At 31.7% G+C, this 17453-nt stretch overlaps 3 protein-coding genes and 1 long non-coding RNA gene across 4 annotated transcripts in view; 2 read left to right on the top strand and 2 right to left on the bottom strand.

Annotated features, from left to right (window-relative positions):
- The first annotated feature begins 132 nt into the window (after window positions 1–132).
- Window positions 133–1361, top strand: LOC102595597 (uncharacterized). Its single transcript, XM_006359774.2, has 2 exons — window positions 133–366; window positions 460–1361. The coding sequence occupies exons 1-2, from the start codon at window positions 138–140 to the stop codon at window positions 1194–1196; spliced, it is 966 nt and encodes a 321-aa protein (XP_006359836.2). The 5' UTR covers window positions 133–137; the 3' UTR covers window positions 1197–1361.
- Window positions 1362–2589: 1228 nt separating this feature from the next.
- Window positions 2590–6074, bottom strand: LOC102585764 (uncharacterized). The gene is made up of 4 exons (XM_006359748.2): window positions 5758–6074; window positions 5567–5682; window positions 4771–5151; window positions 2590–2853 (listed from the first exon to the last, which is right to left on the bottom strand). The coding sequence occupies exons 1-4, from the start codon at window positions 5888–5890 to the stop codon at window positions 2791–2793; spliced, it is 693 nt and encodes a 230-aa protein (XP_006359810.1). The 5' UTR covers window positions 5891–6074; the 3' UTR covers window positions 2590–2790.
- A 4879-nt stretch (window positions 6075–10953) lies between these two features.
- The window catches only part of LOC102585425 (G-box-binding factor 4-like), a 13930-nt gene continuing 7430 nt past the window's right edge, over window positions 10954–17453 (bottom strand). The window contains exon 4 of the mRNA XM_006359747.2: window positions 10954–11454. Coding sequence (XP_006359809.1) covers window positions 11374–11454 — 81 coding nt within the window. The 3' untranslated portion in view covers window positions 10954–11373. The remainder of the gene's footprint in view (window positions 11455–17453) is intronic.
- On the top strand, window positions 15662–16993 carry LOC107063118 (uncharacterized). Its single transcript, XR_001475091.1, has 2 exons — window positions 15662–16094; window positions 16528–16993. It is a non-coding gene; the product is annotated as an uncharacterized lncRNA (long non-coding RNA).

Raw genomic sequence — 17453 nt, 5'->3', positions numbered from 1 at the left:
GTCAATAATTTCATCAAACTTTGACAAAACTTAGAAAACAAACTTTCATCTATAACAAGTTATAATCCTTGAATCAAAGTATAATTTGTCATGAAGCAAAGTATATGTTCTTTTTCTCTCATGTTTATGTTAAGCATATGCATTTGCATTGTTTTGGACTTGAAAAAAAACTTTATTTCATCTTGCATAATCAAAGTTCTTGTAGCGAAAAACCGCGAAAAATGGAAATGGAAATGGGACTCAAACTTACAAGAGTTGCAAATGAATCCTCCTCTACTGAATTCCAATTTGCAAAAGACAGAGCTGGCCCTCTTTTCCAGTCTACAGAAACAGACACAATGTTCATCCTTACTGTCCATTTGAAAGGTCAATTTTTCTCTTCATCATACACATAGTAATTTTTTTCCATTTTCATGTTCATTTGTACTTGCTTCTAATATGTAAAAACTCTGTATATAGGTTATATACAAGAAAACATTAAGGTTGATATTAATGAAGAAGGGACTATTATCGCGATAAGGGGTGAAAAATTGATTCAAGAAACTGTGATGGTAGGGTGGAAATTGATCAAAAAAGATGTAGAAGTTAGAAAATTTAGTAAGGCTTTCAAGATTCCAGATGGGGTTATCTTGGATAAAATTAAGGCTAGATTTGATGATGAAAAATCCATATTGACAGTTAAAATGCCAAAGAAAGTAAAAGGGATTCTTGGAATTGAATTTGTTGAAGTGAAGGAACATGAAGAATTGCCAATTGTAGGTAACAAAATTTCTAAAAAGGTCACATTTAAAGAAGATATGGATAAGCCAAAAGCAGAGGAAAATCAAGAAAAGGAGAAAGAAATTGTGGAGAATGTATTAGAAAGCATAGAAAAACCACGTGAAGTAGTCGAAAAACACGTTGTTAAGGATGAATCAATACCAAATGTAGACTCAAACATCCAGAGCAACGAGCCTCGCGGAGATTTTGTAGGTCATGATGAACCTGAATCATCGAGTTCGAGGGATGAACATAAAGATGATCAAGCTAGTGTAACATCAAGGAAAAAGGAAGATGACAATGACAATGTGCCTAAGAAGAGCTCAAAAATTTGTGTGCCTATTGTTGCAGCTGGATCAGCCTTAATATTATCTCTTGTTGTCTTTGTCATTCATCTCATAAGAACTAAGAATCAATCTGTGAAAAGAAAAGGTTAAAAGGCTAACAACATAGCATGAATGTTGTTATTTTCTGCAACTCTTGTTTGCTTTTTTTTTTTTTTACTTTTTTCATTTGATTGTAAAAAGAGAGTTTGGTGATTACTAGGTTCAATTTGTTGTGTGGTTATGAGTTTGTAATTGAGCCTTTAAAAGCATAACATTATTATGAGCACTTTGTATCACTTTTTCTTAAGGTGTGTTCGTTTAATTATGATCATTTCGTTGCTCGATAAGAAATAAGTTATTTATATGTTAATTTTCGCACAACTTCTACGTCGTTTGGTAGGTAGATAGGAAATAAGTTATTCATAAATAAAATTAATATGACTTTTGGTTGACAATTTAAAAACTCACATAACTAATGCGTATATGTGTAAGTTACGAGGAAATCTATGTGTTATTTTATGTGGATAGGAGATGGAATAACTAATATCTGCATAAAATAATAATACTCCCTCTGTCCATAATTACTTGTCAACTTTTAAATTGACACACCTATTAATAAAACAATTATGACATAGTGAGATTACTATTTTACCCCTATTAATTATGAAGTGGATGAATTAAAAACTTGAGATTTTCAAGAAGTTCTATTTTTTAAAAAGAAATTAATTGAGGGTATAATAGGTAATTTTTTTTGTCTTTTCTTGATTTGTCAAAACGGACAAGTAATTAGGAACAACCAAAAAATGAAAAGTGGACAAGTAATTAGAGACAGAGGGAGTACATAGATTCACTCATAACTAATTCATTAATTTCTGTATAACTCTAATTACCTACCAAACAACTTTTTTAGCCTGCCTTGCAAATTGCAATTCTATTTAACATATCTCCTTAGCTCACTACAATGTGCTTATTAAATGAACAGTTGCCACCATAGCTATAGACTATAGTCTTGGGCTTTATACATTAAAACCTGAATTGTTGGAACATTTGGTCGTGGGCTTTTAGGTCACTACAAGGATGCTACCAATCTTGAATCTTCAAACATATTCTTGTTAGGCCTTATTAATACCAGTGTTTTAAAGGCGTTTATTAATGTGTCGATGAGTTTCACATCAGATGAAAAATAAAAGAGATGGACGATCTCTTTTCATGGGCGGACAATCTTCTCATATGAGTTAGTTTTTGGAGTTGAATTAGGTCCAAATTTGGACTTGGACAATTGTCTCCTCGTGAGCTAACTTTTGGAGTTAAGTTAGACTCAGGATCTATTTCTTTACACTATGCTAGTTCTGAGAAGAGCTTCAAGGCTAGGCGCGCTAAAAATGCACCGAGAGGTATTAGTTCGTAAGTCCCATCTAAAATGGCAAATAATTTGATTTTAATAATTATGACAAATAATTTGAGACGAAGGGAATAGTATTTGTTGACAAAAAACATGAAGGAGTAAAATGATAAGGTGCCAAGACTAAACTAAGACCAAAGTAGGATCAAAGGATAGCAATATTACAGATGATATTAGTAGTAATCATGATGATAATCACCCCCTTTTAAAGCTACTTTAGATTCAAAACTACATCCCAAGAGTGGAATCTCTCTTTTTACATTTCAAACTTTTCTCTTTCTCTCTCTCTCCTTTTTGCATTGTCTAAAGCATCATTAAGAAAATTGCAAAGCACACACTTCTTTGAATTGCTGAAAACCCCACCACCTGCATTTCCAAATTTTTTTTTAGAAAAAACTAAATTAATTAATTAAGTACTTAAAAACATCAATGAAAATAAAATTAGAACTAATCATGAATCTAATCAGTACCACTATCATCAGCCTCCTTTTGTCCCTTTTGTTCTTTTCTTTTTCATTCACTTTTTAGGTTATTTTTAATTAAATTCCCCTCTTTCTTTTTCTTCTTTTTTGTCATCTTTTTCTATTTTCTTTTTTCTTTTCTTTTTTTGGGTTCGTTCTTGAAATTTCAAAAATCCTAAAAAAAATTTAAAATTTTAAGTTATATTAGTTTGAATCTCTTTTTTGTGTGGTTTACACTACACCAAAAATTATCTTCAGAGACAATAGCTTAATTGCCGCTAAAATTGCATTTTTAGCGGCAATTAGCACTCACTAAAATGTCCTTAAAATATTTAGTGACATCAAATCTAATGACAATTAATTAATGTTGGATGATATATTATATACTGACGGGGTATTTTAGAAGGCAAATTTATTCCTTCAAAAAAATATTGTACTATCAATTATCTATGATACTCACATATAATATACTGATATGGTATTATAAGAATGATCCATCTTTCAAAATAACTCAATCCTTTATGATTTTCACATGATATATATATATACTAACACGGTACCATAGATAACTGACTCAGATGATATATCATATATTTACAAAAATATCAAAATTAACTAATTTATTTATTTTCCAAAAAAAAAAAAGATCAATCATCTATACATGGTATATATATCATATGTTGACTTGGTAACGTTGAAACAAGTTCATTACTTGAAAAAGTTACTTCTCAATCAAATGTGATACCGCAAGATATATATCATTTCATAACAGAGTATCAATTCATATATTACAACGTTATTCCTTCATAAAAATATTATTCAATCCTCTATAACATGTATATGTATATATCATATACTGACAAGATATCACACATACATATTCATTTGTTCAAAAAATTTACAATAAGAACAAATAGAAATTTAAGTTTAGTTTTGCTATTTGAATTTTTATATAATTTTAACAAGTTTTATTTGTAAAACAAGTTACTATAAAAAATAGTCATATTTTAGATATAACTTTTGTTTACATTTGCAACAAATAAATAAATCATAGACATATTTTTTTGTAAATTTGATTTAATTAAATAAATTAGTGATTTTCGTAATTTTCACTATTATTTTTTGTTATAGTCTAATTTATTTTAATTTAAAATAAAAGAAGAAAAAGATTAAAAAAAAATAGAAAAATAAAAAAGAAGATAGACTAACCAAAAAAAAAAAGGAAAAAGTCATTAAGAGATTTTTTTTAAAAAAAAAAAAGAAGAGAGAAAAAAACAAATAGTAATAAAGATGTTAACAATACTCCTAATTAATAAATAAAAAAAGGTTAACCTTAAAAGTAATAAATGAAAAAATAGTTAGCAGTCAACCAGTAGTTATTTCTGGAATTAATTCTCTCTTTTTTGAGCAAACTATTGGTCGTAAAGTTTCGTTCTTTGTTCCTCTCCTCTTGATCGAGTTATTTCGTTCCTCTTAAAAAAGTACTATATTATATGGACCGCAAAAATCAAATTAAGCACTTTCGTCCCAAAAAAGAAAAATGCTAAATCAATTTACCACTATTCCTTTTGCTTTCTATTACCTTTTTCTTTTTGGACATGATGACTCACTATTATATGCATATACCTTTAACCAAATTCTTGATGTATTAAATTATTCAGAATATATTTAAATTTCTTGACACTTTTTTTTTAATGTGCCCAAAAAAATCATATATTCTATGATTAGAAATATTTAATTTTAATTTTTTTTCTATTATTTTGTATGAATCAAACCATGTCAGATAAATTGACGCCGAAGTAATATCAATTTGATGAATTACCTGGTGATTAGAACCGGAAGTTGGCAAAGGCCGGATAGTGGCAGAATCTACTTCACCGGTTGGCAATGGAACCGCCGGATTACTGTTAATAAACGGAATTTCACCTCCTTTTTCCGGTACCATTGGCCCATTTGCCGGGAACAGAGCACTCGGTGAAGGGCTAGGGGGAGTGGCTTCTCGCGGCTGAAACGGCCATGGATATGCCGGAGAAGATGACACAACGCCGCCAGATATCGCCGGTGGATTTGCCGGCGAGGAGTTAGGACTTGCCGCCGGAGTCGAAAGAGATACCTTAATTGCTAGCTTTTGGCCTTGTAAACATGCTGCATTTGACCCATTGTTGAATGAGAAGTAAAAAACACCCTGCCTTGATGGGTGCCACTGCAAATTACTTAATTCATCAGAAAAAAATTAAAATTCTGAAGATACCCTTTTGAATTCTAGTCCTGAATCTTGAAAATTTGGAAGAAATTGAAGTTATTTACAAGAAATTTCAGACTTTGGCGTAAATTCAAGCTTGAATCTTGAAATTATGCAGCAATTGAAAGAATTCCCTAACACCCTTTTCAATTTCAAATGTGAAGTTCGATATGCTGAAGAAGTTAGTGGCACTTTCAAAAAGTTGAATCTTTAACACGCACATGAAGCTAGGTTTCACCATAGATTTTGGGCTTTGTTTGTTAAATGTTTTGAAGTTGTCAAAAATTGGACTTTCACTTGTAATGTAAGTAAAATACATGTTCAAATTCAAATTTCAAGGCAGATGGTAGCAACAGAAAGTGAAAGAGGAACTTACAGTATAAGACTTGGAATCAGATTTAGTAAGAAGTGTAGCTTGAGTGAAATTGCAGACATTGAAGGCATTCTGATTCTTGAAAATGTACACATTATACTCATACTTATGCTGAAAAACTGAAGAAAATAATTTTGGTCAAATAAAATAGGTACCAAAAACAGCAAAATAATAGTATAAAGAAGACGACTTACTAATGGAATCACCAATGTGGACAATTGGATTTTTCCATAGTGAAACTCCATCAACTATTACAGACGTTGCACTTTGAGAAAGCTGAAAGATTACACTTCCAAGAATGAAGAAAAACATAGAGACATTTCTCATACTGAAAACTGGTGCTAAATTCAAAGTGGAGGAAAGCAAAGGGATTAAAGAGAGTAACAAATAATGTAAGCTTTTTGAGGTAATTTAAAGGAAGAAAAAACAGACTACACAAAGAAAGAGGAGAAAATAGAGAGTTGTCAGTGTGTTAGGCTTTTCACGGGAATTGTTTTGAATTTGTGTACTCGTAATGAAAATTTGGGGAATGTGTTGCTCCAACAATTTCATATTACTCCTTTATATTATTAAAAATATTTATCATAATTTATGAGGTTAAAAATAAAAATAATTAAATATTTCTCATTTTACTCCTAAATTAATTCTTTTTAAAGTACTATAAAATTATTTTAAAAAAAACTTCCTTTATTAATCTTAATCTTAATAGATAAAACATATAAATAGGTTGAAGTTTCCTTCTCCGGCAACTAATTCAATGATTTTTAAGCTGGACGGCAACGATAACTAAAGTTGTGAAGGTAAGTTAGAGCATAAAGCCTTAAAATGTTTTCAAAAAAAAAAAGTATACATGTCTCTCCCTCACGGATATTCTCCACAAGGAGAGAACTCAGTTTGCTGCTTGAATCAATCCCTTTATGGACTTTAACAAGCCACACGAAATGGATTTGCCAAATCTGCTTCTGTGGATGCTAGTTTTCTTCAATCCCAAGCTGTCCTTTTTTAATCGTCAACGTGAAAACTATTATGTTTATTTCTTTTAGTATGTATTGATGAAATTGTAATCATTCGTAATGACATTCGAGAAGTTCTCCGTGTCGAGAGAGATCTTAGATTCCATAAGTAACTTAATGCTCGTGCTTTAGAGCCTGAAATCAGAAAATGAAATAGGATTTCTTGTCACGCCACACATGGAGATCTTATTCTTTCCATTGATAGATCAGAGGGTCCTCCCTTGAACAAATTCTTAAAGGTTAGGTTACTTCCTGCTTCTACGGAGGCAATCTAGTTTGTACCACCCGGAGGTTTTTGGATGGTTTAACACGACTAGCAGACCACGCCGTGCTTAATTAAATGACGAACACCGACTACGATTTGGATTGTTAGTGTATTAAAACACATTAAATGTCATATTAATAAAAATGTCTTTTTTATTTACGATTTTTTTTAAAGAACGTGTAAAAGAAAAGGTAAACAAATAATATGGAACAAAGAATATTTATTAGTGTTACTAGTACTAGTACTATAAAGAGTTAAAAACACATTTGAATTATAATCTTTTTATGAGTTTCACACTTTAACCATTAGTTGTTTGTCTTTTCTATTTGAACTATCACCATCTATATTAAAACACCAATTGAAATGGATTAGATCAACTATCAATTATTATTTTTTTATCTAAATTATCATCATCTACTCAACTAAGTATGTTTTAAATATATAAATGATAATAGTTGAAATTAAAAAAAATAAAATAGAACTTGTGATAATTCAAGAAAAACAATTAACGACTGAAGAAAAAAAAAGAGTAATTGTTCAAATTTGTTTTTTTTTACCATTATCTCCATTGTTAATAGAGTAACAAATAATAGTATATTTTTTCTTTTAATGTTTTTACAGTAAAAGTTGTAATGATTTTGTCTGCGGAAAATAAATAATTTAACAAACGGAAAGATTCTTTATTTTAAGAAAAAGTGGAACATGGAATTATGATGATTTTGGGGTAGATGGTGATGAGTGATAAGTGATGATGGGCTTTATTATTTCAAAATGATTAGTTTTCTGTGATTATGAATTTATTACTCTATTATAGGGCTCTTGGGGAACCCAATTTTCATTTGTTTAAGACTTTGAGTACAATCTTTTAAATTTATGATAATTATTTGAGTCTTTGTTCGTAGAATTCTAGGTTTTTTTACCTTTTACTAGGATGTGGGTTGTCACATGTTAATGCTTTCAAGCAATTGTTCATTAGTACTACTTAAAACTTGTAGTACTCCATTTGCTTAATCTACTAATAGTAAAAGAGTTTCCTTGTTTAACGTCCGAACAACTTCTTCTCATTTAAGTTATACTTTCTTTGTCTCAATTTATATGACTCATTTTTTTAGTATATTCCAAAAGAATAATACATTTTATATTAGCTTTAATGAAATGATTTATAATCACACAAATATCTATCACTTATTTTAGACTACAAAGTTTTCAAAGTCTTTATTTCTTAAACTCGATATCAAATCAAACTACATCATATAAAATATAAAGCAGAGAAGTAGTATACAAAGTTAATTAAACCAAAATTATTTCCAATGTATAGTAGCTAGGTCAAAAAAATAGGTCAAACGTACGTAAATCTAGAGCACAGTGAAAAAGTAGCATAAAGACTGGATTTTATTATAAGATAAGATCCAGAAAAGAAATCCAAGCCTCTATCTACCACAGGCATGAGACACTAGCACTACTTCTAAAACACTTGCTAGTTTCTAGTAATGTCCACTAATCATATATTATATACTATTCTTTTAATTTTAACTTTGTTTTTTACTAGTATATGAGCACTAAAAAGCTTTTAGATATTAACAAAGAAATAAAGGGGGTGTGATTTTTGTGGACCTAAAACATTAAAAGTATAAAAAGTCAATTAAGTATATACCAAGACAAATAACTACAAGACAAAAACATGTACTTCTCCTAGAGCCTTTTGAACTCTCCAATTTCTTTTGGCAGAAACAGAAGCAGATATATTGTTTGGTTTAATGGAAGAAGATAAGTGAGGCACATTATGGGCTTCATCTTTTGCTAATTGATTTGTGTTATACTCCTGTAATAATTTAAAGAATAAAGATACATAGATTTTAGGCTTAAATAGATTGACAATTCTACGATAAATTTCATTTAGACATTCAATTAAGATCTAAAGATATGATAAAATATTTCTATTAGACATTTTTAATTCAATATTTTGAAAGAGTTTGTGCATATTCTAAATGCCCATCACACTAATAAGTTAACCACTTGAATTATGTTATTCTCTTTTAATTATACACATTTTGAAGAATAAGACGTAAAACCTCAAACGTTCAAATGGATGTTGATGTGTAATGTATAATTAATAGAGGACTATATTTATCGTTGTAATGACATTTAAGAAAAACGTAAAAACTTTTTCAAAATATAACAGTAATACTTTATCATATATTTAAATATTCAATTAGAATATGTTTTAATTTAAATATTTAAATAAGATTTATCAAACAAATATAGGGAACAAAGACAGGAAGAGGGAAGTAGGAGATTACGCATGCAATTTAAGATTTGTCACACTGCACACATGACTTGTCCTCTATTCTTTGGTGTATATGTTTTGGCTTTTGGTTATAAAAGCCCTTGTCTTGACTGCGTGAGGCATTAAATCAAGTGTATATGTACATAGTACATTATATAGGTTCTGAGAGGGTATTGATATATATATATATATATATATATAATGTAATGTATTTATGTATAAATTTATCTATTTGATATCAAATTTATGCATAAGTATATACTTAAAGATGAATACAAGAGATATAGTTATTCAAATACATATATGTTTACACAAATACATACATTTGATGTAGTTATGTTTTAACTAGTGGTCCTTCAACGATTGTTCAACATCAATTACGTAGCAGAAAGAGGGGAGAGAAGTAGCGAAAGAGGGAGAGAGAAAGGGGAGGAGAAAGAGAGAGAAATTATGTAATCATTTTAAAGTATAATGAAATTTAGTAAATTTGATAGGGATTTTTGTCAAATTTAGTTTTGGCAAAATGGTCTGATGGACCCTTCTATTTGACTATTTGTCAACTGAACCCTTAAACTCAATGAAACTCTATATTTTAAGCTCTTCTGACCATTGACTAAGCTTATGTATCAACTAATTATTGAGTTGGCACAAATGCGTGATGTCACGCATAGATGGAGCGTGAAAGATTTTCTTTTTTTTCAGTTTTCTCCTTTTCCCACCCCACCCATCCCCAATTCTTTTTTTTTTCTTTCTACTCTCAAACCCCCATTTCTCTTCTTTCTCCCCTTTCCGGCCCTTTCCAGTTTCTTGTTTCTCTCTTTTGTCTTTTTTTTCACATTTTCTTCCTCTCGGGAATAGAACAAAATTGTATTGTTGTTGTAGATTTGTATTTTTTTGTTTTTGGGGTAATTTATAACCCATAAAGTGATAAAAGATTCAACAATCTTGAAAGATGAAAAGTGATTGTTGAACGTCTTTGTGAAATTAAGTGAAATGTGTTATGTAAAATTGTGTACAAATATTAGAGTATATTGATATATTTTAATGACTATTCGTTAACATCAATGGGAAAAAGAGATTTATGGTGGTTCAAGTGGTAGATATAAATGTTGGTAAAAGAAATACGATTAAAAGTTGTGAATGAAAGAAATTTTGAAAAAAAAATCGAATGATAATTGTTAGTTATTTAGGAATGTAATGATACTAGTGAGAATGGAAGATTGTGGTGGTATCTCTAATGCAAAAAAAAATAAAAAATGGAGAGAGGTGCAGGGATGAAGGAGGAATGAAGTGGAGAAGAAAGAAAAAATAGATTTTAAAAAAAAAAAAAATAATAAGTGATGCGGATGATGATATGTCATTTTTGTCAAGTGTTTGAAGTTCACACACAATGAAAGGGGTTCAATTGACAAATGATCTAGTAGAATGGTCCAAAATACAAACTCATACAAGTACAAAAGTCTATCAGACCATTCTGTCTTCAGTTTTTTCTACCTAATTTGCAGCCCTAATAAAACTAAATCCCAATGCAGATACCAAACACCAAACAAAACCAAAAAATAAAATGATAGCGAGGCAAGACAAGTGACAGATTGATGGGACTGAAGTATTTACTTTTCCTTTAATCATGAGTGCAGTCCCAAGTACCAGGGACTACAAACAACTCACTTCCTTCAAACTTTTCTCCTCTTCCTTTTTTGCTCCAAATTTTGACACAAATCAATAATAATATCCTTGTCCTCTTTAAAATTGTTAGCCCCAACAAACATGACTCCTTGTTTATGATGAAAGAGTCCAACATACGCATAGGGATGCATACAATGACTTCATCGCGTATGTCAAGCACAGGAGAAAATCATGAGATCATATCATTGATCATTTTTGCTAGCAAATGCTATAACGAGCCATTGACCAAAAAAAAAAGTACAAAATATTAGTCACTCGTTCCCATGCTTGTGTTGAGGCATTTGCATTCTAAACCTCCTATAACTACAACTAACTAAATAATTGTTTTGATTTCGATGAACTCCCTCCCCACTACATAAATATTAGATCCCGTTATAGATTTTCCAGGCCACGATACTGCTCTTTACAAAGGAAGCACTACCACTCAGAAAGAATCATCATCCGCTAAATTATCCATCCTGATGTTATATCACTTACCCCCAGCATGGTTAGGCTCCTTTACTCTTTATCTATATCAGAAGGCATTAATTTTAAACTATGCCCGTCTCACAATGATATATTACCACTGCATGGAGCAAACTCTTCGCAGGACACGAGGCGGTTTTCGCTTCTCCACAATTGGAATCACTTTCTCAATTATCTGCAGGAAAACAACGTCAATAAATGTTAAATGTGCTGCCATTACACTGCTAGTAGACAGTAGTTCCAGAGCACAGGAAAATTGCCCTTTTGTTTGCCATGTTGCTAATGTATATTTTTTGTATAAGTACATTGCTAATGTTATTCTTCCAAGCACTAATAAGCTTAATGACAATGTCAAAAATTAGCTGCTTAAACAAGCCATGAATTCTCATGCATACTCAAACAGGGAAGCAGTGTCGCACAATATTAACTTAAGTTTACCTTACAGTCTAAAGTGACAAAACTACACAATGGTTCTATTGCTAAAGAAGTACAACCACCATAATAGAGGTAACAATTGCGATATCATTCCATACAGTTGCTTATACCCCATCACAATCCAATATATAACTAGCGGGTGAAATATAGGAGAACCATAGACCATGGTACAACCGCCTTATGACGCAAAAACTAGAAGAAAACCAAGATTTGCTTCCACTATGGAACTATCACTCTGTTCGTCACACATCTAGCATGTGAATCAATAGCCCATCCTTAGTTCTTCTCATTCAATTCTTTGTTGTATTTGAAATATTTAGCAAACATCGAAATTTAGACTTCTAATTCCCAAAAAGGAAAAGGAAAGAATTTATGGCTGGTTGCTAAATATGTTCCCTCAAGCTGAATGGAAGATGGAATAATGTTGATGTGAATGGGCCCAACAAGTTGAAACAGTTCCATTATGATTGAGAAATCTGGCGATGACCTCTTTCTGCTTCCTATTCTCTTTTAGGTGTGTTTACCTGCTTGTTACTGAGAATTTAACTGGCATTCATTAATTATTATTCCTATATACTAACTTTTTTTCCTCTCTTATATGATTGAAGCTATATATTAACTTAAAAATACACTTGAAGTACATTTACCTCATAGGATATCGTTCCGAAATGCAAGATGAATGTCCACCACTAAGGGTGGACATAAATATCCAAAAAACAAACTGAACCGAACTAATTCGGTTCTTTGGTTCAGTTTCGGATCTATTCTTTCTGAAACTTCAGTATTCGGTTCTTTGGTTCAGTTTCGGTTCTATTTTCTCTACAACTTCAGTATTTGGTTCAGCTCTCAGTTATAGGGTACCCAACCGAACTTTTAGTTGTTAATGCATTAAATAGGATCTTAATGAGCTTCCACATACGAAGTAAATATAATAAATGTAGGATCTTAATAGACAGGTCCAACAATTCCCTCAAGAATAATTGATCATTTAATAAGAAAGTGATATATAATTTCAGATTAGTTCAAAAGTAATCCGCACACCAAAAGTATATCTTCTTGCTGCTTGACCACCACATCAAAAAGCACATTTTTTATTTCTAGCAAATAACTATTCAAAACTACAACTCCTTAGATTCTCCATTATTTGAGAGAAAGGATGAGAATGTTGGCATTCATTAAGATAAAAATACTTGAGTTGATTAGCTTGATTGATTAGATGAACATAGACATTTTAAGAGTTAAGACAACATTAAGTATTGGAAGATGAAAGCACTCCCAAAACATTGAATAGATATTACTAAAGGAAATGAGAACTAAACCTTCTCGACTTCTCCTTATAATGAAATAAATAAGGAGAAGTCGTCACCCATTTATCATAAGCTGATGGGCTTCTATTCCTCTAATTGTCAAAGTCAAATGGTTAAGTCCAGTTGCATTGTGCAGTTTTTTCATCTTTTTTGTACTCCCTCTGTCCAACAATAGTTGTCCACTATTGACTTTGCACACTTCTTAAGAAACTATAAATAGAAGAGTAATTTTACTGTATCATCCTTTGAATATAATAAATATAATGTCTTAAAAAATGTAATAGGAAAATGACTATAATTAATGTTAAGGGTAAATTAGGAACTAAGTGTAAAATTATCCATTGATTTCATAAAGTGGGCAAATATTGTTGGACATCCCAAAATAGTATAGTGGACAACTATTGTTGAACAGAGGGAGTATTAATTACTAATTATTAGAATGTATAGGAGATGATTGGGAAACACATGAGGTATGAGTAGTTTGTTTAGTTTATAGTTTGAGCAGATTATAAGAGCCGGCAATTTCAGCCCATATTTATAAAATCAGTCCATTTAACTCATATTATAATGAGTTGGATCATTTATATTTCAAATGGGTAAATATAGATTTCAGTTTATTTTTAAACCATAAAAATATGGACAAATATGGGTATTTATATTTGAACTCAGAAATGAATCTGTCATATTTCATGGACCCAAATGGATAAACCACTAATCTCTACTTGATTACATTCTCAAAATAAAATTTGGAAAACGTTAACCAATGAACAAATATTTACAGATTTTGATTCAAATTATCCTTCTTAATTTAATCCACCCCCTACCTCTAGTGGCGAAGGCGAAGGTAGAATTTTCATCAAGGGGATTCCAAATAGATTCTCAAGTTATGCCAAGGGGGTTCAATATGCAATATACACACAGAAGTATCATATTAGTCCCTACGTATACCGTATACTTTCCTGGTGAAGGGGGCTCCGATGAACCTCCTGCCACCCTAGCTCCGCTGCTGCCTACACCATTAATCCCTACTACTACTATCCCACCCAACTAAACTCCACTTTTGTCGGCTGTTGCATAGAGAAAATGACAAAATTGTTCCGTTAATTTGGGATGGATTCAAAGTAATTTTTTAATATATTTTTGAGCTGTTTTTTTCATTTAAATTTATTGAAAGTGAACACATTTTATTTGCATCAGATATTGCAATAAACATTGTTTGTTAGATTATATTGATAACACACAAGTCACACATAACTTGACGGTATTTCATAACTTATTGATCGAGCAGCTGGCGGTAGACCACATTAAAGCACACATTTTTAGTTATTTAAAGGTTAAAATGCTGAGTCATTTACTCTATAGTTAGATTTATATCAATTATGTCTCACTGGGGGCGTGATATGCTCCAAGCTCAGTTGTGTCGCACTTACAGTAGTTTTTTTAAAATATCTTTTTTTCCTTTATCATTTCTGACTCCTTCTACCCTCCCCAGACCTCACCTGTGGGATTTCACTGGGTATGTTGTTGTTACTGTATTTCTGACTCATTCTTCTTTTTGTAGAATTTATGAAGTGATCAGAGGCCACTGGCCAGACAAATGCAGAGGAAGTAATTAAGGCACCAGTTGAAAGTTGAAAATTTTAAATTTTCAGTTAGCAAATTGCATACAAAGAATACTCAGCTTGACCAGTTTAATGTATAAATTTTTTGGGTTTAGAAGATTAAAGTGGATTAGGACCATTTTACCCAATTTTTATCTTACCCAATCCATTTTTACACATATTCGTATGGATGGATAGCAATCCAATCCATTTTCAATCCGCCCATTTGTCACCCCTAAACTAAACCTACATAATTCATCCAATTCACTCAATATTTTAACGGGTTGAATCATGATCTATTGTTGAGTTGACCCAATAATTTGAATTTAAAATGGCTCATTCAATAAATTTTAAAAAGGGGCTTAAACTAATATAATTTACTGGATCAAAATATAACTTGAAACCAAACAAGTAAGAATTAGAACAGGAGAATATATTCATTTGAAATCTATTTCGTTTCCCAAGTTTCGTTCAAATCCAATTCGCTTTTCTTAGTCGTGTATTTATAAACAAAATAAAAATAAAAATAAAAATAAAAGAATGAAAACACAGTGAGACTAAAGCATTTGATAGCAACAAAGTGGAATAATGTACATGAAGGAAGGAGAAAGTAAAAAGAATAATTATGGATAGAATTATGACCAGTGTCTAGTAGTAACTACAAAAAATAAACAAAGATTTAAAGTTTTTTGGTTTAATGAGATTAAACTGATGGGTAAAGAGGTGTGTACTGGCAGAGATCAGCTATTTTTGCATCAATTAATAACACATTAATCAGGCCCATACAAAAGAAAAAAATTAGAAACAAATGAATTTCAGTTCAGTATACGGTATGTACTACTCCCTCTGTCCCAATTTATGTGACTTACTTTCCTTTTTAGTCAGTCCCAAAAAGAATGACACATTTCTATATTAAGTAACAATTTAACTATAAAATGTATATTTTACCCTTAATGAAATGATTTACAGCCACACAAATTTTTTATCCTTCATTTTAGACCACAAGTTTTAAAAGTACTTCCTTTCTTTCTTAAACTCCGTGCCGAGTCAAACTACCTCACATAAAATGGGACGGATGGAGTAATAAATAACCGAAGAACTGAACGCTAACCCCTATCCACCACTATGTCTTGTTTCATCTAACCACATATGCATAGTGTACTTCTCTTTCCATCAGTGTTCTTAATGGCGCTCGCCATTCGCCAAAGGAGAGAAGGCGAGGCGAGGCGAGGATGTCGCGCCATTTCCCAGTGAGGCGCGGCGAGATCAGTTAGGCGACGTGAGGCGACGTAAAGGCGACGTGAATGGCGGCGCCTTTTAGTATTAAAATTTTAAAAAGGTTTTGACTTAATAATATTAGTCAAAATTAGGGTTTTTTTTCATATTTCCAAAATTGGGACTCAGACGCGATTCTGCTTCTCCTTCAACCTCGCGATTCTCTTCTCCTTCAGTTGACTCGCGCGAATTGAAAGGTATGGCTTCTTTTCTTTCTTCTTCTCCTTCAGTCCTCTTCTTCTCTTACTTTCTCCTTCAATCTCGCAATTCTCTAGTGAAGAAAATCTGAAATCCTGAACTTCTTTCTCAAAAAAAATAAAAATTGAGATACTATTGTTTTCTGCCTTCTCTGCTGACTGCTCTGTTTGTTTCCTCTTTTTCTTCAATGCTCTATTTTTATCCTCTGTTTTCTTTGTTCACACTTCACTGTAATATGCTCTGTTTGTTTCCTCTTTTTCTTCAATGCTCTGTTTTTTTCCTCTGTTTTCTTTCTTCACTGTAATATGCTGTTGAATGCTACTGCTTTCAGCCTTTTACTGTGTTGTCTATTATTTTATTTTAAAAAAAATTCTTCTATTGTAATTAATAGTAATTACTAATTAATATAGTATATGTTGTATTGTACAATAGTCAATTCAATGGCGGATGCTAGCAAAAAGAGGGATATTGGATGGAATTATGGTACTCAAGGAGCAACGAAAGATTCGGTTAATTGTAACTTTTGTGGGAGTACTTTTAATGGTGGAATAACTCGACACAAACAACATCTAGTGGGTGGTTTCATGAATGTTAAACAATGTACAGCTTGTCCGTCGGAGATTAGAGAAGAAGTAAGGGCTTATATGCAAAATAAAATCGCTAATAATCCCAAATTTCAAGTGAGGCAGCCGGAAGAATATATTGATATTGATGATGTTGATGATATGGATGAATATGCGGAAATGAAGCCTCCCTCCAAAACTCCAAAGATATCTTCTAGTGGAGGTGCATCATCCACCGCACGGAATGTGACGAAAGGCCCTATGAATCTCTATTTTCCACATAAATCAACACAAAAAGGAGGCTTTGAAAAAGGAGAAGGAATTGATGAAACAAAGTGAATTCTAAGAGAGCATGCGGTAAGTACTTTCGCAATATGGATGTATGATGCGGGGCTCCCTTTTAATTCTGTCAATCACAAATCATTTGATAAATTTATTGAGACAGTAGGACAACATGGCCCTGGAATGAAGCCTCCTACATTTCATGAAGTTAGAGTTACTCACCCAAAAAAAGAGGTGGAGAAAGTGAAAAAAATCGTTGATGAGCATAAAGTGCAATGAACAAAGTTTGGATGCTCCATTATGATGGACAAATGGACGGCACGAAATGGTAAAATGATCATCAATATTTTGGTGAATTCTCCAATCGGTAGTGTATTTCTTGGTTCTGTTGATGCTAGCAATGAATCTACCGATTCCACCAAAATGTATAAGTTGTTTGAAAGCATTGTTGAAAGAATTGCACTATCGCGTCTCAATGATCTAGTGTACATTAAGTACAATAGAACATTGAAA

Source organism: Solanum tuberosum, unplaced genomic scaffold, assembly GCF_000226075.1.
Source record: "Solanum tuberosum cultivar DM 1-3 516 R44 unplaced genomic scaffold, SolTub_3.0 scf00294, whole genome shotgun sequence".
In the NCBI taxonomy this organism is placed as follows: domain Eukaryota; kingdom Viridiplantae; phylum Streptophyta; class Magnoliopsida; order Solanales; family Solanaceae; genus Solanum; species Solanum tuberosum.
The sequence above is the reverse complement of the archived record's forward strand: the minus strand, read 5'-3'. Positions and strand labels throughout refer to the sequence as shown.